Below are 25,224 nucleotides of genomic sequence, written 5' to 3'. Positions count from 1 at the left end.
ATGTCTTTACAAGAGCGGAGGAAGTGCAGGCAGCTGCCATGGATAGAAAGCAGGATTTAAGGGGAAAAATAACCCCGTTTTCTTCATTTGTAACCATTTCTACCCAAGCAGAACTGGGCAAGGACATAACCCGGAACCAACTGTAACACATTTCCCCTCTAGTGAAATAAAACTGAAGACTGAGAGGCAAAAGCAGCCGGGTGAGGAGGTTATCGGTGCTCCCCAGCAGGATGTCCGTTAGCCTTTCCGCACAGAGCTCAAATTCCCTGGCGTTTCCTTCCGTAACTCATTCAGAGCTCCTGCTACTCCCCAACTTGTCACAGAGCCCAGTCCCCTTGGATCGGCTCTCAGAGCATCTGTGGCAGCCCCATCCAGTCAGTCTCTGCCTGGTGCCTGTCCCATCTCTTCTACAGCAGAATGCAACACAGAGCACCTCAAAAAGCTCAGTCACGGGGAACAATCACAGCAGCCTGGATCCTGTTCTGGCAGGTTTTAAATCATTTTGTTTGCGAGAGCAGCTGGAGGGGCGAATGTACCAACAGATGCTGTGTGATTTCATAGCCATCACTGCTACACCTGCCAGAGTTCAACCCCCTCAGTTCTTCTCTGTTCTGATAATACCACACTGAAGTGGGGCCATGCCCAGCCTCCCAGCGGAGGAGAGGGTCTCCCACGCCAACATCTTTGGCAAGGCAGGCAGGGAGGTGAACATCCTTGTGTCCTAAGTCTTCTCTTCTCACCCTCTGTTATTTGAGCTGTCAGCCACTGGCAGTAGGAGTGTGAAGGGAAATGCCATGGCACAAAGCCCAAGACATGCCCTAAGACACACAGTCGCCCCCTACAGAGCCACACTCCAGGGGCTGCACATTTGGGAAGTTGGATGGAATCCTCAGGAGGATGGAGCCAGGCTCTTCTCAATGGTGGCCAATGATAGGACAAGGGGCAATGGATGTAAACTGCAACACAAGTGGTTCCAAAGGAATACAAGGAAGAATTTGTTCCACATTCAGGTAATGAAGCACTGGCACAGGCTGCCCATATGGGTTGTTGAATCTCCTACTCTGGAGACATTCCAAACCCACCTGGACGAGTTCCTGTGTGACCTACTCGAGGTGTTTCTGCTCTGGCAGGGGGGGTGGATTGGATGATCTCTCGAGGTCCCTTCCAACCCTCAAGATTCTGTGAAGAAGCTGCCTGGGCGGGATGCAGGAGGTGGTTGTGTGCTGGTAGGCAGCATGGTGTGGCTGTGGGGACATCGCTACCGTGTGGTTACCGTGCCCCATGGGGGAAGGACAGAGGTCCCGCGGGAGCTGGCACGGGAGGCTGCAGGCAAACTGGGCCACGCTGGGACCCCGGTTTTGTGCACTGGGGTAGGAAGCGCTGGACTCCCATTCACTGACGTGCCCGAGGCAAGGGGCTGGGCCACCATCGGAGAGGAGAGGTGGTCCCCAGCGCGGGGACAGCATGTGAGACTGCGGGTGCCAGCGGGTCCCGCGCCGGGGGCGGGCGTTAGGACCCAGCCCCGCGCCGCGCCACATGCGCAGCAGCGGCCGCCGCGCCCGGGGCCGCCCCGCGCAGGCGCAGAGGCGGGGGAGCGGGGCGAGGCGGTGCCCCTGTGCGCCTGCGCGGTGCGGCGGCGCGGCGCCATGTTGCGGGAGCGGGCAGGGGGCTGCCGGTGAGCGCTCCGCTGCTGGATTCCCTCCCTTTTCCCCCCCCTTCCCCTTCCCCCGGCCCGAGCGGCCGCGGCCGAGCGGAGCCTTCCCCCGGCACCATGAGCGGAGGCGGCGGGCGGGTGTGCGACCTGTCCCGGCGCAACCCGCAGGAGGACTTCGAGCTCATCCAGCGCATCGGCAGCGGCACCTACGGCGACGTCTACAAGGTAGACGGCGAGACGCGGCCCCGCAGTCCGGCGGGGGGCTGTCCGCACTCCTCCTCTCCCGCGGCGGATGGTTCCATTACCGAGCACCCGGGTCGTCCCTTCCCCTCACAGATCTGAGGGGGGCTTTCGTTGCCAGGCGACGACACCCCCTCCCCAGCGTCCCGGCCCTGAGGGGGCTCCCGCCGTTGCGGGCAGCCGGGTCGCCTCCCGTTCCCTCCTCCAGCGGGGACAGCCCCGGCGCACCGGGCTCGGTCCCGGCCCTGCCGGCCCGCGCGAGGGAGGAGGCAGCCCCCGGCGGGGTTCGGGGGCAGCCGGGCACTGCTGCCGCTTTCCCGGCGTCCTGCCACCGTGGAGCCGCTTCCCGGCGCGGCTGGGTGCCGGCTCAGGCCTCCGCTCCCCGGGCGGAGCCTGCGGGGCGGCTGCCCTCTGGCCGAGCCGGGGGCTGTGGAGGTGCGGGAAGCGCACGCTTACTTACTTGTTTCTAGCCCGAATTGTCACTTTTATACCGTGTGCTTGAAGGCAAAAACGGCTGTTCTCCACGGCTGCTGCTCCCATCGCCGTCTTGGGTGGGAATATCAGCGTGTCTGCGCCTGGAAGCGTGAGGCCGACCAGTCAGAAGGCAAACTGAGGAGCGAGGAAAGGCTTTAGGTCTCTCGTGATTTTTGTCTTAGAGCTCAGAAGCATAGGAGAAGCAATGCTAAAGCAACAGCAGCCAAAGATCGGTTTAGCTTTCGGGGCTTTGTAGCACGCTTTGCCATTTTCCCCAGCTCTGCAGCGTATGTTGTTATTTGTGTATGCAGTTGAACTCTTGCCTGACGGGATGCGGTGTCATCCCTCAGGTAGGATGACACTGGTTGTTACCTGTTTCTGCTGGGTGGTGGAGCAGAGGGAAGAATGAAGTTTCTGTGTGCAGCCTGTTGGAAGCATCGTTTTAGCCGTATGCTTTCCAAGTGTCTTCTGATCTGTTTTTGTCATCACAGAGTGGGTTTAACAAACCCTATATTCGTAGGCAGGGCTGTAGGGAAAGCTTTAGAGAGATTCCACAATTGAGGTGCACAAAACTGATGCCGCCTTTGACTCTTAAGTGAATGTGCATAGAATGAATTCTTGTTTGAGTTGGGGCAATTTTGGTTTAATCTAGGCTTGCTTAGATGTTATTAAAGTTTCAAGACCTAAATCCTCTTGTTACTGTACTCTTAGCACGCCAACTCCCTGCTTTATTAATTGTTTAATTCAAAGAGTTTCTTGTGTTGTATTCCCCACCTTGCCAGCTTTCTCTGAGTGTTTATGTCCTGTGACGATGTTTTAATGATCCAAGTCTCCTGGCTTATGCTCTGGTTTCTTGTTTTTTCTGCACTGTTATCTTGGAGCGCTCAGCTCTATTTCTGTTGCAGTTTTTAACTGGCATATTATTCTGTGACATCTTACAAATGAGATGTTTTCAGGGCTCTGTACATGACTTTGATGGATGTAAATTAGCCAAGTCATCTGTGTTTACAGTTTAATTTTAAGGACATTGCCTTTAAACAAAGAGTGAACGTTTACATTTGCAGTACCATTATGCATCTGAAACCTCTTAGGTTTCATTGGATTTGTCAAGATTTTCTTGATTATTATCTTGCCTCCATTGCAGTAGCCTTCAGCTTGGTGCTTTGTGAATGGCCAGTGTTTGGCACTGCTCGTGACTTTCCTTTGAGGCGCAGAAGTATGTTTACAATCCTCCTGCGCCAGCTGAGATAGGTGATATATTAGGACCAGGGTACAATAGGCTGGTAGTATAATTATTTCTTCTAGATGAGAGAGAGGTAAATGCTTTCTGATTAGGTTGTGGACGTGCTTTTTCTCCTAGATGGATTATTGCCTGTTTCATTTTGAGGCAAAGTCTTACCCAAGATACCTTCTAAGTCGAGCATGTAAGTAGCCGAAAGACAGTAATGAAAGCAGATTACTTTAAATGTGACCAGAGGAAGTAATACAGTCCTGTCATCCACAAGTGAATTTACAAGGGCTTTATCTTGAATGTGTGAGTGGGTTTAATAAAGCCTGTTTCATTTGCTTCATCCTGTTGGTGAGCTTTGTGGTTGATGAAATAATGGTGTGAAGTTGAGATTAGCCTGGTGACAACGGTGCTCAGCAGTGCTGGGATTTCAGTGGAGTGGATCCAAGCACTGGTGGACTTGCATAGCTTCAAACTGTGGTTTTTCCTCCCCTTAACAGGGAGACCCACATAGGGAGGAGTTTCTGCTGTTAGTAGGTAGAAATTGTTGCCTGAGTAAGATGACAGTTCTTGCGAAATGCTGACCTTTTGGTAACCTGCCCTTCTGGCAGAAAGCAGAGCAGAGTGGCATCTATCTGCCTTCTTGGTCTGTTTGAGTTGAACTGAGACACAACGGGGCATGGGTCTAATGTTTGATTTGTCTAAAAAAACAAAAGCAGCAAAGTCTCTACTTAGGAGATCTTTGAAGAAAGAGTCTGTGGTGTAGACAACTAGGAAGACTCAAACGGTATGAGGATGTGGGTCAGACTGATATGAACCTGCTCTAGGAGTCCTGCCGTTCAGCCGATACCTGGAAACACGCTGGTGCACTGCAGGTAGGGGGTTTTTGACTTAAAACAATAACTCTACCATTATCTGCCCTGCCACCCAAGTGGAGCTTTCAAAGAGCCTGTGCTAGTGAATGCACCACAAGAAAGGTCACGGCTAACTTGTTTGTGCCATTAGCTCTCTATCAAATATACCCAGGTAACGATAACGTGTCTCTTCTAGCACTAGGGTAAGTTTGTCATAGGAGTCGAAGCATTATCTGGATTACTTAGTTGTTAATGTATCGCAGGGACATAAACACTGACTATAACACTGTTTTCAGTGAGGTTTTTGTATTTTTTTTTTCAGTGAAGCTGTGTTGTCACAAAGATAGCTGAAGTGTAAATATTGCAAACTTCTCATTGGACTTTTAAGTAAAATACAGGAGTTAAAATCTGTTCCCTTGCCCAGAGATGTCTCCTCTCAAGGCTGCTAAAGTTAATGCTGAAATCAAGTTACTGTGTTGTCAGAGAGTTGATGCATCTGTAACAAAACACAGACAGATGATCTGCTAGTAGTGTGGGTTTTTTTTGGAGTTGAGTTCTTGAGCTTTGCGTGTCATGTTTTCACTTCCACGGTTTTGCTTTCTTTGTCTCAGTAAACTTGTCAAATAATACAGCTTCACCTCCAGTCTAGTTCAGAGAGTGATAGCAAAATTGCTTTTCTAATTGCAGTTTTGTGTCAGGGAAGTTCTTGAATTTCACCTGTTTCTGTCAAGTAGTCTCATCTGAAATGACACCTTCTAGAAAGGTTGAATGTTAGTAATTACCTGTAAGGACAGCAGAACTGTCTTCAGTGTTTCTGTATTTCACTGCTGCAAAGAATTTCGTTTTGTAGAGTGATAAGCAAAGTGGTTTTGGTTGTGAAAAAGAGACGCTGTTCTGTCATGCTCAGTTTCAGGAAGCATTCCTAGAGTTAAATGATGTGGTTGCTCAATTTTATTTGCTCTTTCTCCATCTCTCACTTAAAAAGACTTTTCTGTCTCTTGTTATGACATAGACATTCTAATCATCCCTGTTCCCAAACCCTCTGTAATGTGTGCCCCTTTGGGGGATTTGGGTTACAAGTGGTGCATGCAGTATTCTGATAAGTACCACATTGATGATAATGTACTTTTCCTATTTTCCCCCATCATAATACTTTTGGTTTTGGTAGTAACTGCACATTTATTTGAAGCACGTTCTCTTGTTCATACAATATATTTGTATCACAACATCTCTTGTGGGGGGAGGGGGAAAGTCGTGGCTTTGGATTAATAAAGGTTGAACTTAATTTGCCATCTGACAGGTCACTCAACTAGTGTGGGTGGACCCTTTATCATGGCTTAATCCCAGATGGCAACTAAGCCCCATGCAGCTGCTCACACATTCACCCCCTAGCTGGGATGGGGGAGAGAATCAGAAAGTAAAAGTGAGGAAACTTCTGGTTTGAGATTGTTCAGTTTAATTGGTAAAGCAAAAGCTGTACACACAAACCAAGTAATACAAGGGATTCACTCAATGCTTCTTATCAGCCAGCAAGTTCAGCCACCTCCAGGACAGTAGGGCTCCAGCATGCATAACTGACTTAACAGTGACAGGAAGAAAAACGCCATCACTCCGAACATCCCTCCTTTCCTTCTCCTCCCCACAGCTTTTGTATACTGGGCATGATGTTCCATGGTATGGAATAGCCCTGTGGCTAGTTTGTGTCAACTGTCTTGGCCGGGCTTCCTCCCATGGGAAGGAGCGTGGAAAAGAGATGGGGAAGAAGCAGAAAAGGCCTTGGCTCTGTGCAGGAATTGCTCAGCAGTAACCAAAACATCCCTGTGTTATTAACACTGCTCTCAGCACAAATCCAAAACATCCCCTAGCAGCCACTGGGAAGAAAATTAACTCTCTCCCAGGCAAAAGCAGCACACCTTCCCAAAGATTTTAATGATTTTACTAAACAGAAGGCCTTTCTTTTACTTTCCTCTTGAGGGGAAATACAAATAGTTGTGGTAATTAGTGAGATGGTTATTCCTGCAAAGTTATCTGTGTTCTTGCTCCTCTTTCCTGGGGTGATCCAGCAAGGGATTGATTCTTTACATGCCTGCTGCTTCTGAGGTATTGAAACTGTGCCTCGTAGTTGACAGACATCCATTCTTCTTCACTGACTTTACAGCTGTTGGTTCAAGCTCCTTTTGAATTTGCTAGGAGTAAATGTCTGTGTTTGGAAGACTCTTTGAGCTTTAATTGTCTTTTGAAGGTTGTCAGGCAGGCAGAGAGGGATGCGGGTTTAGTGTCCTCTTTTTACTGTGCTAAGTTCTACTGGGTTTAGTTTGTGTGACTGATTTTCTTATCCAAGAATCTAAACCTTGTGTAGGGTTTTTTGTTTGCCTCAGTTTCAGATCTCTTCACTTTCATCAAAGCATTGCTTTCTAGAACTGTAGCTATCAGATTTTGGTATCACACCTCCCACCAGAGTGTGGAACCTAATTACTTCTAGTGAAATACTTAGAAATTCCATTCCTATTAATTACAGCTGTGACTTGGTGTGATGGTCTGAACTGATAAAACAGCTCCCTGCTGCCTGAGAGGGATGATGCCCTATCCTGCTTCTGACTGTCTTGCTGCTAAACTTGTGTCAGCTCTGGTACTCAACGTGATGTCTGCGCCAGCACAGTTAACTAACCTGGCAGGAAACCATTCAAAAGTGAGAGGCAGGTGGCTCTCTGCTGTCTTGGAGAGTTGAGTTGGCTCCTGGTGCAGTTGTGTGAGTTGGAGAGAGGCTGAAAGGAGGACTGTAAGGCTAAAAGTAGCAAGGTTTGAGAAACTGCTCCGACGCGTTTTCCTGAAGAGCAGAGCTAGTCCAGGTCAGGAAGCCTGTCTCTACCCTCTGACCAGTTATTCTGCGAAGCAGCAACTTGTTTAGTGATCACTTCTCTGCCTTTTGCTCAGCAATTAACACAGGAAACAGTCAAAACCTCAAGTGCCCTGTTGCTACTATCTCAGACTTTGCTTTTTGGCTCAGTTTTCTGTTGCAGCATTATACATTTTATATGACCCGTTTCTATCTAAAGGACAAATATAAGCTTGGCTGAGGTTCACCTCCTTGGACCTTGGATTTTATGTCTGTACTGGTTCAGCTGCACAGACCTCTCCTTCTCATGAGTCTGCTGTTGAAGCATATGTTAGGGGCAGTGATAAATACTAACTTTCCTCCTCCTTTCCTTTGTTCCCCTCCTTTTCTTTTCAAACACACACCATGCCCATCTCTTGCCTCACTGGTGTTTCACTGAGTACTGCCCCACTCGAGCATTGCTCTTTACTTCTCTGTTTCAGAGCAATGAGGTCTTTCCAGTTGTGTGGAAATTTTGGCTAATGAATATAGCAGCAAAACCTAGATAATTTTTTTCTAGCTTTTATTCCTGTGTGTTTGCTATATGGCATTTTGATCTGATCTGTTGTCACAATGACAGTAACAATTGCTTCCTGATTAATTAGGTGGTGCTTCTCCAGAATGACTGAGCAGTTGGTGGATTTGTTTTTTTTTTTAAACTCTTCCCCAGATAAGACAATCTAGACCTCTGGAAGACTATCATTTTTTTAACTGCTGATAGGATGAGGATCCTTGTGTCGTTTTCCAGAGCAGACATGGTATAAATGCTGTACACATTATTGAAGTGACTGCATGTAGGTGCAGGCATTGTAGGCTGATCTGTGCTTCTGGAAAACCTGTGTAATGCATTCCCACCGACATAGTGAAATCTGCATTTGAAGGAATTAATTGCAACCTGCTGCTGGTTGAAACTGGAATGGGAGAAAGAACTCTTGGCTATTGCTGTTAACTTCATCATAGCAAAGGCTGGCAGTTCAAGCACTTAAGGTGCAAGTGGAAGCAAAACATGAACGTGTGTTTTGTTACGTGAGGCTCTGAAATTTTGGATTGCATTGCCAACTCAAAAATGCTTGTTTCAGTTGTTCTTCATTAATTTTTCTTTATTGATTTCTTCAGTCTCAAACCTCATAAGTAGTTGGTGACTTCAGTGTGGTTATGCTTAAAGAAAGCATAAGGCAGTGACTTCAACATACTGACCTATTGTATGGCACATACGCAACCACCCTCAAAAGTAAGAGTCGGAGCCAGTTGCACCACGTGTCGAAAAGCATATGGTACTTCTATCTTTCTCAGTCTCTCATTCATGTGAGTTTAGGCAAGGAATTGTTTCACAACTGATGATTTCAAAGGTGTTTGAGATCTAGTAAAACCTGTTAGGAATACCTGATTCTCATCCTTATCTTTTGCAAGGAACCTTTGTGTGACTGCATCCAGAATAATGGGGTTTTTATATACTGAGATGAACAAAGACAGTTCATATTCTTACCTGTGATACTACCTGCAGTGCTGAAAACCTAAATGGAATAGATGGAAAGTGGTAACTGACTCCAGTTGTTGACTTCAAGTCATGTTTTCTTAAGTAACAATTTATGCTCTTAAGCAGCTGGTAGCCTCCTATTTCTGAAGGCATTGGTGATCTGCATTAAATCACATTTTAGTCTTCATTTCTGGATTTTATGAGCTTTGGCTGATACTGGTCCAGAGAACAGCCAGCTGTCCAAAGAGTACCACTACTACTGGTGGTGAAAAAAGGAAGCAATGCCTTAGGTGAAAAGATGCAATGTTTGCTCTTTCCTGTCCCTGGTTTTGAACGGTCTTTCTGAGAACATCGTGTTGAAGAAGAAACCCCTTTGCAGTGGAAGGGGGGCGGATCAGCCACGAAGCACGGAGAGCACAGGCTGGGCAAGTCTGCCTGCTGCTTAGAGTCTACGCCTTTAGCTGGGATTTTTCATGGACAACCTTTGATTGATGAACATCTTGCCTCTGTTTGATTCTTGCTATGAAAATAATGTGTTGGGAAAAAGAAATAAGGAATAAAAACACTAGCTTATGCTTTGGTGGTGTCACTTTCTCACATGTTGCTTTCATTCTCTGGTACAGATAAAAGGAGCTGCTATTTTTGCTGTTAATGCTTTTAGCATCTTTTTTTCTACCAGACAGTGATGGAGACACTGCTGCCATTGTTGGTCTGGGCAAATAATGACTTACAGGGAAGTCTGACAGAGAAAACTTTTTCTGTCTGCTTTTTTTCCACAATCTATTGAGTTTGGACTATTCCTTGACTTTTATGGGATTTCCACTGGTCTCAGGATCTATCCATCTGCCTGCAAGTTATTTGCAAATGTCTGTACTCTCAGCATAGCCAAAGAGCATCATCACACCAAGGAATAGTGAGAGGTTTGAGATCAGCTGTACTAGAAACTACCTGTATAGTAGATCTCTAAATGCAGGAGTACACACTGTAGTTGTTTCCAGACTTTATTGATGGCTATTTAATCTTAAGGGTTTTTCCCCTGCACTTGTGGTTCCACAGCCAGCTCTCAAGCTGCCATGTTATGAATCAACACCTTATACAATACATGGACAAACAATAAAAGGTATGAGCCCTTGAGCTCCTGAAGTGACTCAGAAGAGACCATTAAACACTTTAAAGATGGGAACCTATCTGTATCATTAAATTCTGTAGATCTGGCCTTCTCCATTTGAAAGTAGATGGGGCAAAAAGTAAAAGCTTGCCTGGCCTCACCCTCTGTGTAGGAGTTAGGGCAGACTACCATTCAGTGCAGCAGCACTCCAACATAATGCAGCTCCATCTCTCTGGGGAGAGAAGATGCTGTAGCTGAGCATCGTTCAGAAGCTGCAGCTTCAGTGCTGGGGAGCAACTTTGCTGCACTCTCCCCATGCTGGATGCAGAGGCATGGAAGTGTCCTGAAAAGCAACTGGGCAAATGACTGCTCAGTTTTCAGCTAGCACTGTAACACAGCAGTTCTTGAAGAGAAACCATTATTATCCCAACTTGTGTTGCTTCTTAATGGCTTTTAAAAAATTTAGCTTCCTTGATTACTTGGTAGAACTTTGGCTTTAGCATGACAGAGGCCTGTTACAAAAGGCATCTCAGCAGCAATTACTCAGCAGCTTAAGGTGGCCACAACTGCTGTATATATGAGGGGAATGCTTTCAACTGCCTTAGTTGCTGGTGCAACCTTGCAGCAGGGGAGGATGCTGTCAGTGATAGAGAGTAGGGACCAAGGGGCAGGTAGTGAAATGAACAGAAAGTGTTGGGTTGCTCTCTTTGGGAATCCTGCAAGCAGTAAGCTATGCTGCATGGCAAAGCCTTTGATGTTCCCTGGGCCCTGCTTATCTGCTGTGAGATCTGTGTATGTTCTGCCTGCTTTGCAGTTAGTATTTCACTGGTTGGTTTGTTTATGGATTTTAACACGGAAGTACAGCATGGTTGAGGATTTACGTAATTTAGGACTGCTGTGTGGCAGCATCGAGTTTCCTGAGCTTACTTAAAGCTTCAGGTCTCAGTACAAATTAGCTGCCTAGTGGGTTGTTTTGTTTTAAGATAGCTTGTTTTGTTACTGGAAAATAAATCCAGAATGAGAGGTTTTGTTGGAAGAGTGCTTTCTACAAATATGTACTGGAGGAGAGCGTGCTAGCTTCAGAGTTCTTACTGTTTGGTTCACTGTCATTAAGCAGAGATGTGGATTCCTTTAAATAAATGTTTTGTCTATAACAAAACTCACTGATGCTTATCTAATGAAATTATATGCTGTAAGCCAAAGAAAAACTGTGTGGTGTATTTGGAAGTAAAAACCCCTATCCTTGCATGAAATGTATATTTACAAGATGTTTGAATTTATTGGCTTCTCCTTGGGCTGTTTTTGCTTAAAAAAAACCCCTGAAATCTCCATCAAATGCTTTCAGTGTTTTAGGCTCTTGTCTTGCTCTTTGACTCTATGTTGTTAGAGAATTTTGAGTTGAGAACGTGGAGCTGGTTGCTGTGTTCTGCTCTCTAAATAATCTCTCTTTTTTTTTTGTAGGCACGAAATGTCAACACGGGTGAGCTAGCAGCAATTAAAGTGATCAAACTAGAACCAGGTAAGTGTTTCTTAACTGAAATAGGCCATGGAAACCAAATATTTTAGGCTTAAGATACAATTGTACAAAATCAGTTGAGTCCATTTGTTTAAAGAAGGGATAATTGTTGCCTTTTAGTATAGGACCAAACACACTGTTCTATAAAATGTGTGATAAGCAAAAACGTAAGAGAAAAAGTAGCTAGAGAACAGGTAAAGCTGATTAAAACTTCAGTGAGTTGTAGTGGGTTTTGTCCCACAAAGTGTGTTTTCAGCCTATGTGATACAAGAACCTGTATAGAACAAAATAAATGAGGAACCCAGCGAAGCAGAAGAAAACTCACTGGGAGACTGTAGAAGGAGAAGTAAAAAGAAGGAAGGGTGAAAGAAGAGCTGAACACCAGAATCTGAGAATTGACTGCATTTCCTGAAATTCCTTGGGAAGCTGGTCAGGACTTCATTGTGTACAGACTAGTGCTTGAACAGTGCTTATGTTGTGATTCCACAAAGTACTTATGCCCCACAGGTGAGTTAGAACAGCACTTAACAGACTGTTATTGATATGGCCAGCCTTGTTGAACAAGAGTCAGTCATCTGGGAAGGGATATGTCCAGAGGGTTTTTATTAACTCTATTTGTTAGTGTTCTTTTTCAAGATTTGGTGTTGAGAGAGGATGGTAATATTTTAACTGCTACTTGGTTTGATCCTGAAGGTTTATGCAGTCAAGAAGGGAAAGAAGTTGCTACTTCCTTCCTCTTTTTTTCCCTCTTACAATCCTGACAGTGATGTAGAAATGTGTGTTTATATAATGCACGCACATTTGAAAAATCAAGAAGGGAAAGCATGTTGCTACACAGTTCCAGAAGTGCATGTTCATCATACTTATTCACACTGAAGGTTGTGGTCTCAGATTATCTCGTATTAGTTCTGCTGCTTTGGCTTTTTATGTCAGTTGCAATTGCTGGAGTACTTGTAACCAGCATCATGCACAGCCCAGTGCAGCTAAGCCAAGCAGCCGTGTTGTGTCTCCTTGTTCAACTGTGAAGATAAAACAGGGAAGGAAGTAGGGAAAGAATCACTCGTGACTCAGCAGGCTGAGATGATGTCAGCCTTGAAAATAATGCAACTTTTTACTTCTCAGACTACCACTGAAGTGACTTGGTTGAAATGAGTGTTGCATGGGTTGTGCTGAGTAGGGCTCGATTGTGCTGTGTGCGTTCTCTGAGCTGTGGATAGAGCTTAAGGATGCACTGCAGCTGACGTAACTTGCAGTCACGCTGGCATCTTGCAGTTCAATCAGATACTTTTGGCAGCCCTTGGATATCTTGAGTAGTGCACAGAGAAGGAGTTTTAGCTACCTCTTGTTTGCTCACTGATCTTAGTTTCTGTCGTTGTGGCTTCCAGTTGCAGCAGAGGCTTCACTCACAGCTTCCAGTGGGCAACGTCCACATTCCAGAAGTGACACTAGCTTTCTGTGCAAGTTTTGCAGATTAGAGAGAGAATGTGAAGACTAAGGGTTAATAATGTCTTGGCACTTACTCTAAAGCCTATGCTACTTTAATATTTTGGATGCAATGTAAACACTGGTCAAATACTGGAGTAATTGTGCCCTTTCTCAGAGATACTTGTCCATATGTGAAAAGAATTTCTTGTCTGCTCTCCAGTGTTTGCATATTTAAAGGTCTAGCCAGGATACAACAAGCCACCAGCAATACACCATGATGACAATCTGTTGTGATGTTAACTTGCAGCTGGTGGTTTCAGATTTGCTTCCAGTAAAATAAAACACATAAATATTGTATTTCTGTTCAAAAAGAAACAAATACACAGGTCACCAGTACGTTGATGTATTAAACGATATTTTCTTAGGTAATAGCTCATCCAGTTCTATTGGAGTTTGTTGTATTACATTTGCAATCTATTAACAGAGGTAACTGAGAAGTGATTTTTTTGGGGTTGTGACAATTGAGGAATATGAGCTCAGTGTCTGTAGTTGACTTCTTAAACCAGAAGCCAAAGCCATTGTCTAAAAGCCCTTTTGAGTTACGCTGAAGTGTGCTACAGCAGTGTGCTGAAAAGAGAGTTTTGACAGATTTTTCCTGCTTTTTTTGACTTACTTCTAGAACTCTTAATCATGAAATTAAATGGCCATTTTAGGCCTTCAGACTTTTTTCACCTATGAAGTCCTTGAGGTTAGTAAGAATGAGTTGTTTTTTGTGAACTGTGTCTAGTAACTGAACAAACTTCAGAAGGACTTATTGGGAAATAACATACCACACTAGCTGTAATTTACCCTTAAGAATTTCAGAGGAGCCCCAGTCTAAAATATTAATCTGCAACGGAGCACTTGGCATGTTTCTTGTCATTAAAAAGGGTGTCAAATATCTGTTTCTGTCATTCTCTTACACTTGATGTCTCTCTTGCCTTCCTTATTTAACTAACCTACAAAACCCCTGCACAAGACCCCCACAACACAAATGCCTATGTTGAGCTTTCAGTTCCATACATGATTTTTGGGGTGTACACACCTGATAAGAACCTTTCTGTGAAAGGTGGGAACAACTGAGATACCAAATAGTAAGCCTCAATAAGTGCCAGACCTAGGTCAGTGTTCTATCTGGACATGTGTTATGCACAGCCTGTAAGTTTATGTGCTTACTAAGTTCACTGAACAGTTGCAGCAGCTATAGCTATACTATTGGATGGGTTTTTATTTCCTCAGGAAGATGATCTAATGCGTGTTAGATGTGTGGCCAGAAATAGAAAGGTTTTGTCATGTTTTTAAGAACCTTGGATATTGGCAGGACATATGGAGATGCACAAAGAAGGGTCTTGGGGAAGATAAAGTCTTCAGAAAGAGCAACTGCCAATATGATAAAAGATTTCAGATAGCACATGGGAGGTCCATGTGGCCCACCATGAAACTTCTCAGGAATACAGTTACTTATTGCTAAGCCCTTGCTAATAAGTGTTGATTTACAGCTGCTTTATATGTCTGTTAAATTGGCAGATAATTAATTTTAATTACTAAAAATGTTTACTTTACAAACATGCACTGAAAGTCAAGTTGAGAGCATGAACCAGGCTAATGAAAAACCTCATTCTTCTGCTTTTCAGGAGAAGATTTTGCTGTTGTGCAGCAGGAAATCATTATGATGAAAGACTGTAAACATCCAAACATAGTTGCTTATTTTGGCAGCTATCTCAGGTACAGTTTGTTTCTTTTGCTCACATAAAAATGCCTCTCTCTCTCTTTGTAATGGACGGATCTATAAGGTGACTTAGGCAAAACCTAATTTACCCAATAAGTATTATCCACTTGTATATTATTTTAAAGAATTTGCCTTAAAGTCTGTTCTGTTTGCTACAGTGTTTCCTCATAAATAATGTTTCTCTAAGCAAAAAATCTTTCAGTGATTTGTGTAGTCGTGTTTCTCTGGAAGTGAGTTGTCATTTAAAAGCCTTGAATTCAATACATAAGTGGAAAATTAAGCAGAATTACTTAGTATATGAGAACAAAATATATAGTGCATGACAACTATAAAGAAAAGAGTCTGTGTATATATTATCTTTTAAATCTTTTAGTGAAACCTGCCTTGCATTTGCAGAACTTGAAAGTAAAAATATTGCATGGTACAGACGGAGTTTTCAGAAACGTTCTGGCTGAACTGTTGTTGGCATGTAAAATTGTCTTGAGAAGTCAAAATTGAATGTTATGGGCAAATAGAGGGGAAAAATGTGTTTCTCCTTGCTTAAGAATAGTAGTGCTATGTTAAGATTTAAGGACAGTTTCATACTGAAATACCTAAGAGTGTAAACCATGCAGCCTTTCAGAAGCCTGTTAGTGATTTGTGCTTTGGTTTTGTTTTGGAGTTAAATGATTGATATTTTATCCCTTTTATTTTTGCTGTTGTTTCTTGAGTTGCAGCATTGTTTAGCACGCTTGATGTAGTATCTGGAATTTGTCTTGGCTCATTAGTCTTTGGTGTAATTCTTTTTGTAAGGTGTAATGCTTATTTGTTACAAGTACAGTAAACTTGTACTCTGTACTGAGTTTCAGTACTGAGAAAGTTGGTGGCTAGTTACTAACAATGTTTGCTATTGTGATCCCTTTTAATACATCCTGACAGATGTTTTAGGCTAGATATAGCAATCGTTTGCTGTTCAAGGACTAGACCTTTGTTATGCTGGATTTTGTGAGCCTAGTGTCATTGTTCTAGGCATATCATGCCATGGAATAAAAAGCTTTTAAAAGTCTCTGAGAAGTTGTGATTCTCTTTATAGCAGAAGCTTCTGTTCCTTTCAAGTATTCCATCTCTTTATCTGCATGGAAACAGTGTAGGTGGGACAGGACAGCTCTACATGTTGTGAGGGTTTGTAGACTCTGTTCATAATGGCTGAGCTACTGACATGGGACTTCATCATCAGCTCCAGCTGCATTTCTCCATGAGGGCAATCTGCTGCAGCCAAAAGCTTTTTATCAGTATAAGCCAAGTGCTTTTGGATTGGAGGTGGGAGGACATAGGTGGTATTTTCACGTTAAAAATCATGTGCTTCAAAGATGGTAATTTTTCATTGGAAGGCCTTCATATATCAAATTACCATCTTTGAAGCAGGGTTTTATGACAGAATTTGGCTCTTGTATTTGGAGTACCTCTTTTTCCTTTTAAAAATCCTTTCAAAGTTGATCAGGATATTTTCTGAAATATTTCATTCCTTTTACTGTCAATCTTGATGCACTAGAGCTTAGGAAATCTCAGTTAGCGTCTTCTTCTAGTCAGTAGAGGCTGATTTGTTACATGTTTGCAGTGCTACCCAAGAGCTAATGTATGCTCCCTATCTGGCTTGGCAGTCATTGAGTGCTCCTCATTTTGCTCTGCAATGAGCTGAGGACAGGATGTTGAAATGGCAAGTGTGGCGTGCTTTGTGGTTCTCTTAGTGACCTTAGTGCTGAACCTCTGTGTAGTTGGAGCAAACCAGAATTGGACAAGTTGAGTGTGGCAGAACTTGGAAGCAGTGTCAGGGAAGAAAGTCCTGTCAGTTGCTGGAAGAGGAGGAAAGGACTTGTGCAGAAGCTCAACTGACTTAAAGCTGTCCTGAAGAGTTTCTTGTCCCTGCCTATTGTATTCATAGTCCTGAATAGCACTGGATGCTGACTGAAATGGTATTTTATCACTGATGAGGTTTGTTGAATCTTTCTCAGGGTGAGTATCTTGTTAGCTTTTGTCTGATGAGTGAAAGAAAGCATTTCATGCTGACAGATGGAACTGTTTGCTTTATAGCCATTTCAAGGGTCTGTAGTGGAAAAGCTGGTCATATCATTACTTCACAGATGTAGTTTGGTGTGGAGCATGAAGGAAATTTCCAAGAGCAACTGTATTTTCAGGATAAGATTAGGTGGAAGTGCACTGAAAGTATGAGAACAAAGAGGAAAGAAAACGACAGAGTAGCCCATCAGATGAACACCATCTGCACATCATACCAATTGAGGCAGGGAGTGTATTGTTGTGTACTGCTTGTGTTATCATGTATACATATTCAGGAGAGGATCTAAGCCTGAAGATAAAATCGACAAGCCATGTTGTCCTGACATCCTATACCTTGAAGGGTGCTTGTTTCAGCAGCCTGCATGCACTTTATTGATGCAGAACTGGTCTGTGAGCTGCCTTATGCACAAGCTTTCATGGGTGTGGGTACAGAGGGAGCATGTGTGCATCCAGGGACTTGGTATTCCAAACAAGCAATTTTGAATGTTTCAATATGAAGGTTGATAAAAATTGTGCATTACCTCCATTCTGTCCAGTGCTGGCAGGATTTTTCTTGTGTTTGAACAGTCAATTCTCAATGTTGTTTTATACCGCTAAGTCACATTAAAACGTTTTTTTGGAGCATTTGTGGAGTTCCTAGCCTGTTTGACAGCACCTTACAGATTGTCAGGTGGTAAAGTTGACAAGGAATAGTGTGATCTAAGTATTTGCAAGCTCTGTGTTCTGGTGACTAAACTTCTTAAATGGATGTTACATACTCTGAAAGCTGTGTGGCTGGGGCCACATAGTGTCCCACCTTCCTGTCACACCTTAATCTTCCTCCCAACCTCAAAGCCCACCTTTGGGAAAAGAACTTTTTGGTTTTACTTTAAAATGTCCTCCTCTGTACCTGTCTGCAGTACTGGGAAGGAAATTGTGCCAAAATTATTCTTGGTATGTGACATCGAGTGTGCTGTGTTCCACAAACCTGAAAGTCATTGTTATAAACCTTTTCAGAATATGACTTTAGAGGAAGAAAGTGAGAGAGGAAAGGCAAGAGGGAGGACTGGAGCTCTGCAGTGCTGTAGAAGTTACCCTGAGCTGTTTTTCTAACATATGAACTTCTGACCAGAATGTGATGGTTCTGTTTGTGTTTGTCTCTAGAGGTGAGATTATTTGCCTTGTAGAAGTGCTGACAGATGTATTCAGTTGTCTTACGAGCTGCTTGTTTTAACTAGTCATAGTGGGAACAGATTGCTTAGTATAACTAATAAAAAGCTGTTTCTAGTGACTTCTTAAGACTTGATGTGAAAACAGGCGGTGAACATCTATTATTGTTGTGTTTAACTTCCTTTAAATTTTTTAGATTGAAATGATGCCACTTCTCATGATGCTGATCAGACTGGGCATCCTTTTTCTTTAAAAAACAGTTTTCCTCTTGCTTTGAGATATCAAAATATAGCTTTGTAGACCCAGAATTAAGTTTCAGGAAACACAGTTTACATTTTGGCACTCGCTTGCTTGGTCCCCTCCCCTTTCTTTGGTGTAATGCTTTGATGAAATAGCTGTCTTTGAGGCCTCTCATTGTCTGACCTTTTTGTTTTCCAAGAATCTTTCAATGCTAAGAACAATAAGAAAAATACAGTCCTGCTGTACTTGGCACTTATCAACATACTGTTCCCCATGCTTTTCTTCTGTTTATGATTTCTCTGACAGGCAGATTTCTGCCTTGCTCTTTGCCCAGGTGTTAAGTCACGGACAGTAAATGGTACAGTGGTTGTTTGCCATGCTTGTCTCATATGCTCTGCAGATACAGAGACTATGGTACACAGTTACTGTTGACTGCATGGATCTTCACCTGTCTCAAAGCATGTGGACACAGTAATAAAAGGATAGTCAAATAGAAATGCAGTCTCTTTTGATCCTTATGTTTGTTTCCTTTTCTGTAGGGCTTTTCCACACTGGGAAGTTAATGTTCAGTAAGGAAAGGTGTGAATTCACAGCACTTAGCTACTTTGTGTCTTTTACCTTGTGGATGCTCTGCCTGCTATCCCCAGGCCACTGGAATTGTCCTGGCTTTTTCTTGCTTCCACAGTGCTGCTACTGTTGGCAGCAAACAGAATGTAGCCACGTGGGAAAGAGTAGCTTTCCTGAGCCTAATGTTTCTAAAAGTGTCCTTGTCTGCATCCTGCATCACTGTGAGGAATAAAGAAGGAACTTGCAGATGTATGTCTCTTTAGAGCTTCTCTCTGTCATGTTCCCCTGCTGTCATTGCTCATTCAGTTTCCTTTCACAGGTAGTCACATTGCTCAATTATTTCAGTGAAAAGCCCTCATATTATTTCAAGCAATGCTTTACTTAACCCCTAGAAAGGTATGGACTGAGCAGCTAGGGACTTTGATTGCTTAAAACCTCAGTTGTAACACCTGAACAATACTTTTCCCACCACTAGAGAAAGCATCCCGGGTGCAGCTTTGAGGAAGATGTGATGTGGACTATGGACATAAAAGGGGAGGATATCTAGAAAACTAGTTCTTTTATGAAGAGCAGCTATTCTAGCTGTTACCTGTTGGTGAGAAATACTTGCAATTTGCAGCTCAGGTGATAAGCTCAGCATTTACACTGTTGTCATGCAAAACACTTCTAGGCTGTTGGTATTGCCCACAGGACTGTCTCAGCTATTCTAACAGAGCCTTATGAGTGCAAGAAACCCAAGCCCAAAGGTCATGGACAAGCTGCAGAACAGTAATTTGTCTTTTCTTTGGTTATCCCATGTCCTAGTTTGCCCTAAGGTGATTGTATGGGGTTTTTCTTTCCTGCATGTTTTGATGGCTAGGAATGACTAGTCAAGGGCTAGCTTTTCTGCTCTCCAAAATGCCTTTCTGTAGCCACATGTGGTATGTCTGTTTTACCAGTGAAAACAGGATTTAGTGTCTATAATAGAAGATAACTTTGAATCCTTCAACCTGTTGTCTGTTCTTGGAAAACACCTTTTATGGAGATACAGCGAGTCAAACTGAATTTGGGAGGGGGGGAAGATTTAGCAGGCACTTAGCCACAGCATGGGCTCCATTCTAACGACCTTTGACTGAAGCACTAGAGCTTGTGAAAGATATCTCCAGGGCTTTTTGGTATGGGCTTACTCTCAGTAAAAGTGTATTTCATTTTCATAGTAGATCTTGAACCAAAAAAATCAGTGTGCACATATCATTTATACTGTTCCTCTTACTCCAACTCTGGAGTATTTTGAGTATTTCATTAGTTAACTATTTTGACAGCGAAGAATCACGTAAAGATTAAATCATATTCATTATTTGACTTGTGCTTTTCATAATACAGAGCTTGTGCTTTATTAAGTTTGAGTCCTATGACTTTTCTAGGTGCTGTTTTCAAATCTGACAGCTAATGAATGGTTTTGTTCACTTTTTAGACGAGACAAGCTGTGGATTTGCATGGAGTTTTGTGGAGGTGGCTCTCTACAGGATATTTATCACGGTAGGTTAAGACTGTAATTCCTTAAAATCTAAATAAAGCTTATTTTAAGAAATGAAAATGAGGAGAGGAAGAATCCTAAATTTAGCATCCATAATAATCCATCACAGGTCAATTTTAGCTTATATATTTGCATAATTGGTTAGGTTTGCCTCTTATAAACAAAATTGACTAACGAGGCTTTTTTGAGCAAAAGAAGTTATTTCCCTCCCTCAGTAGCTCATATACCCATCACTGCTTTTCAAAGGCTGATACATTAAACTGTATTTTCTTGTGAAAATAACTTTTAAACCCCCATATCCCCCTGTGCTGTTTTCATACCTGTTTTGTTTCTGAGCTTTTGAACTTTGCTTTAGTGTAATCTATACCACTGTCTACAGATACCTAGATAAATGGATTGATAAGCATTGGGTGCTCTTGGGCTTTGTAAACAGTGATCTTTTCTATGTTTGTGTAGCAGTCATGCCATAAGGGTGTCTCTTTTGGTTTTTTTCATGCTGGATGCATGACATGTGAAAAGCAAAGGTGGTATATATATTTGCTTTAGGCTTATGTGCAATCAGTGGTCAAAGAAACAAGGAGCACGTGTCAGTCTATTGCATAAAGAGAGCATCAGTTAATTGATTGCTAGTTTTCAAGAGAAAATCCCTTTTGAAGGATTTTGCCCTGGAATTAAGACTTGCTTAGGAAAGGAGTATGCTGTAAATAAGTAAAGGCTCTGTGGTTTTCAGGTGGTCTTTTTCAGATAGGAAATCTGCCCGTATTCTAAACTGTGAAGACTTTACATATGAAGATCTTCACATCCTTCTCACTTTGGTAACAGCTTGTATACCTTTTTTACATTTAAACTTGGGTGCAGTTCAAACAAGGCACCAGTCCACAAGTTCTTACTGTGGTCATGGGCATAGTCATTTGAGCATGGTCTTGTTGATCCTTTACATCTTTTCCAGTGTTGATAAAAACATGGTGTCCAACAGATGTTCTGTGGAACACCTGTAGAATAGGAAATGAGCTCATGCCATATAAATGCCTGAAGAGATGTCCTACAGGAGCTGTTTCCTGTTACAGTTGATTTTTGGCTTCTCTGCTGGTGGTTAGATTAGAAGACTCTTTTCTGATTTTAATTACGTTCTAAAGGATCTTAATCCAGTTGAACTAGGGGACTTTGTAATCTTAAGTCATTTAAGTTAATCAGAATTACATTTCTCAAAATAAACACACATGCCTAGAAATAGGTACTCTGGGTGCTAATATATTTAGTATTATGTGAGTTAGAGCTTTTCTTTCAGAAAAGGAAAGATGGATCTTGACCCGTTTTGAAGATGTGTATTGCATGATGCTAATTTTATGTTGTGGGTTTTGTAGAAGCTAGTTATGTGCTTCAGTTTAATTTTTATTTCCCTGATCTATTTCCTTTGAGAAACCCCATCCAACTTTCCTGTTTGTTTATTCTGCACAACCCGAGAAGCTTGCATTAAGGGCTGCATTTCCTGGTCTTCAGTCCCTTTAATTTCAGAATCGAAGTCCAGTGACTGGGGACAAGGCTCAGGCAATTCCTTCCTTGCTGTTCAGTGTTTGATTTCTGTATCTGTTCAGCATTTAATTGTTTTCCTTAAAGAGACTTGAGTGAAGTGAGACCTTGGAGGGAGAGGAAGACTCTCCCTTACCTTGGGTAACTGCTGAGCCTGGACAGAGGATGAGTTTGAGAAGGTGCATGGTGTGACAGGCCCAGGAGCAACAGTACCACTGGCTCATGCAGAAAAGGGTTGAGAAGCTGCAGAGAACAGGCTGCATGGCAGCAGGAAGGATGGAGAGAGACCAGGTCACAAAGGGTATAAGGAACTTCTTAGAGCTCAAAGGGCACTGAGTGTGTCCTGCATCTGTGAGTCACTGGATTGGAAGTCCGGTCCTGCACAGGAGGACATAATGGATTTGTGCAGGGGAAACAGTTGATCTTAATTCACTATTTCAGTTTCTTTTTCCTCTTAATTGCTTTGAGATGTATGTATGGAGGGAGTTTGTAGTTGCCATTCCAATGGGACTAGACATTTTTGCGTTTAAAAAATGTTTGGTGTGGTCTTTGGGATACTCAGTTTGGGTCTAAGCACATTTACTTTGAGACTCTTAGTGTAAGATCTATCAGTGTGAATGGAAGTAACTGAGGTATGGGTTTGGAATGGGCAGTGTCTTACCTGATTCTGAGATATTTTTTTTCCCTTCCATTTCAGTGACTGGACCACTTTCAGAACAGCAGATTGCCTATGTTAGCAGAGAAACACTACAGGTAGTGTGTTCTCAGATTCTTGTGGTTGACTTCTAATGTAAAAGTTTAAAAGCTGCAAATACATGTGATGCCATGGAAGTACAGTGTTTGGATGGCTTAGCATTTTTTCCTCAGACTTTTGAGGAAGTCTTATATTATAGTGTAGAACTAATGTGTGTGATTGCATGACCTCCAATTACCCTGGATTGTTTGAAGAAAACTGTCATCATCTTTCCACTGTTTTGGGTTTTTTTTTTAAGAAAAGAGGGGAAGCAGCCTATTTATTAATCCATATTTGTGGTACTAATTAGTTATTGCATGTTTGAAGGAAATTCTAACAGCTCAGTTTTGCATATCTGATAGAGCTGTGGCAATAAGAAAGGAAAAGAAATGCCTGTGTACTTGAGATGTTCAAGTTGAAGGTCACCAGCCTCTCCTCATTGATATGGTAGCTTTTGTTTTCCTTCCTGAAGTAAAGATTCAGTTCACAAGTAAAACTGAAACAGAAATGGCTTTTTTGGTGGTGAGTTTCTTGCTTCCATGTTAGAGAGCAATTCTTTGCATCTAGCTGAGTGCCACCAGTTGAAAGCTGCTGCCTCCCTCAAACATTCTCTGAAGATAGCTCTGTCCCTGAGCCAGCAGCCTTGCATGCCACTTCCATCTCCCCATGCTGTGCTGAAGACTGCTGACTTCTGACTCATGGGATGTGACTTTTCTTGTCTTTATAGTGAAGTGTTACGCTACTTCTGGGAGTGTTTTAGGTTTTGAACCTTTGAACTCTTTTGTTCTTAAGAGAATTATAGAATGGTTTGGATTGGAAGGGACATTTAGGAGTCATCTAGTCCAGCCTGCTGCAATAAGCAAGTACATCTTTGACTGGATCAGGTTGCTCAAAGCCCCATCCAACCTGACCTTGGATGTTTCAAGGGATGGGGTATCTACCACCTCTCTGAGCAACCTGTGACACTTTTACCACCCTCATTGTAAAAAAATGTCTTCCTTGTATCTAATCTAAACCTACCCTCTTTTAGCTTAAAACCATTGTCCTATGGCAACAGGCCCTGCTAAAAAGTTTGTCATCATCTTTCTTATAAGCCCCCTTTAAGTACTGAAAGGCTGCAATAAGGTCTTCCCAGAGCCTTCTCTTCTCCAGACTGAATAACCCCAACTCTCTCAGTTTTTCCTCATAGCAGAGGTGCTCCAACCCTCGTATGGTTTTTGTGGCCCTCCTCTGCACCTGGTCCAACAGCTCCATGAGTTGTACTGGGGACTCTAGAGCTGGGCACAGCGCTGCAGGTGAGGTCTCATTGGAGCAGAGTGGAGGGGAAGAATCGCTTCCCTTGACCTGTTGGCCACACTTCTTTTGATGCAGCTCAGGATGTGGTTGACTTTATGGACTTGGAGCACACATTGCCAGCTCACGTGTAGCTTTTCATCTACCAGTACCCCCAAGTCCTCCTCCATAGGCCAGCTCTCAATTGCTTTATCCCCAGTGAGACTAGGGATTGCCCAGATCCATGTGCAGGAGCTTGTACTTGGCCTTGTCAAATGTCATGAGCTTCACGTGGTTCCCCTTCTCAAGCTCATCCAAATCCTTCTGAACAGGATTCCATCCCTCCCTATCAGCTGCACCACTCAGCTTGGTGCCATCTGCAAGTTTGCTGAGAGTGCACTCAATCCCACTGTGTCATTGTTGAAGGTGTTAAATGATCTTAGTCTCATTGTGGACCCCTGAGGGACATCCTTTGTCACTGATCTGCATCCAGATGTGGAGCCATTGACCACTACTCTCTGCATGCAACCATCCAGGCAATTCCTCATCCACCACACAGTCCATCCATCAAATTCATAATCTTCTCAAAGCACAGAGGAGTGTTTTGATAGTGTAGAGTGGAATTTATGAAATGATTATTTACTGTGTGGGAATATTACTTGGTTAATATGTATAAATTGCTTGTGAGAAGGAGACTTGCTACTCTGTATGTAATTTTCAAGTGTTATCCATGGACTCATGGATCTTTTTGAAGTTGTAAATACACAGTTATAACACTGACCAGGTTTAACATACTCTGATATATTGTTATAGCTTATAATGCAGCAGGGAGTTATAGGCTATGTGTCCACCAATAGAAATAACTTGTCCAATATTGATTTTTGCCATCAGCTTCCATGAATCCAGTGTTTCCCTCGAATGCCTGAAGTTTGTGTTCGATCTTTGAGTTTAGAAGCCCATTAAATGGTCTGTTCTCAAAACTCAATCACTTGCAGTTCTGGGTGGAATCAATGAGACTGATTCTGAAAATAAAGGTCCTTTAAATATGAGTTTTGAAGTACCTCCCTCCAGGAATTCACTTTTGAAAATGGTGACCTCGAAATCTCCCAGGGCAGTGGTAGAAATGAGTAGTCGGGCTTTCTGTGCCAGTAGCATCCAGAGATTTAAATGCCAGGATTGTACACGGGACTGTTCCAGCTAATGCCACTTGTTGCAGTAGTCTGACGGATGCTTCGGTTAATTACACTCTGAAGCAAAAAGCAAATGGAATCTGATTTTTGGTTCTTTGTGCATGCCTGTGATGATGGTTCTGAAAAAACATTGGATCAACTGGGTATTGTTAGTAATTTCCCCCAGAGAAACAGGTTAAAAAGTCTGTGAGTGGGTGTGAGTTTTTTTCTTTCTTTACTTGAGCAGTTAAATTTCAGCACTGATTAGCACTTCATCTGCATTCAGGTTATCATGAACTGACAAAAAAGGGCCCCAGAGCTGCATTTTCAGTGGTACTGTTGTCTATCTGTACAATGTTATTCACTTGAAAATC

The 25,224-nt window shown here is 42.9% G+C and overlaps 1 protein-coding gene across 6 annotated transcripts in view; it reads left to right on the top strand.

Moving 5' to 3' along the window:
* The first annotated feature begins 1,633 nt into the window (after positions 1-1,633).
* Positions 1,634-25,224, top strand: part of MAP4K3 (mitogen-activated protein kinase kinase kinase kinase 3) — a 77,835-nt gene continuing 54,244 nt past the window's right edge. For 5 of the 6 annotated variants that reach the window (XM_061989128.1, XM_061989127.1, XM_061989126.1 and 2 more), the window contains exons 1-5: positions 1,634-1,879; positions 11,372-11,429; positions 14,525-14,615; positions 20,084-20,148; positions 22,374-22,429. In XM_061989128.1, coding sequence (XP_061845112.1) covers positions 1,772-1,879; positions 11,372-11,429; positions 14,525-14,615; positions 20,084-20,148; positions 22,374-22,429 — 378 coding nt within the window. In that variant the 5' untranslated portion in view covers positions 1,634-1,771. Of the gene's footprint in view, positions 1,880-11,371; positions 11,430-14,524; positions 14,616-17,688; positions 17,820-20,083; positions 20,149-22,373; positions 22,430-25,224 lie in introns of those variants that run through there. The other variant, XM_061989129.1, reaches the window with a different exon arrangement.

Source organism: Colius striatus, chromosome 2, assembly GCF_028858725.1.
Source record: "Colius striatus isolate bColStr4 chromosome 2, bColStr4.1.hap1, whole genome shotgun sequence".
Taxonomy (NCBI): domain Eukaryota; kingdom Metazoa; phylum Chordata; class Aves; order Coliiformes; family Coliidae; genus Colius; species Colius striatus.
This window is presented reverse-complemented; position numbering and strand designations above follow the sequence as displayed.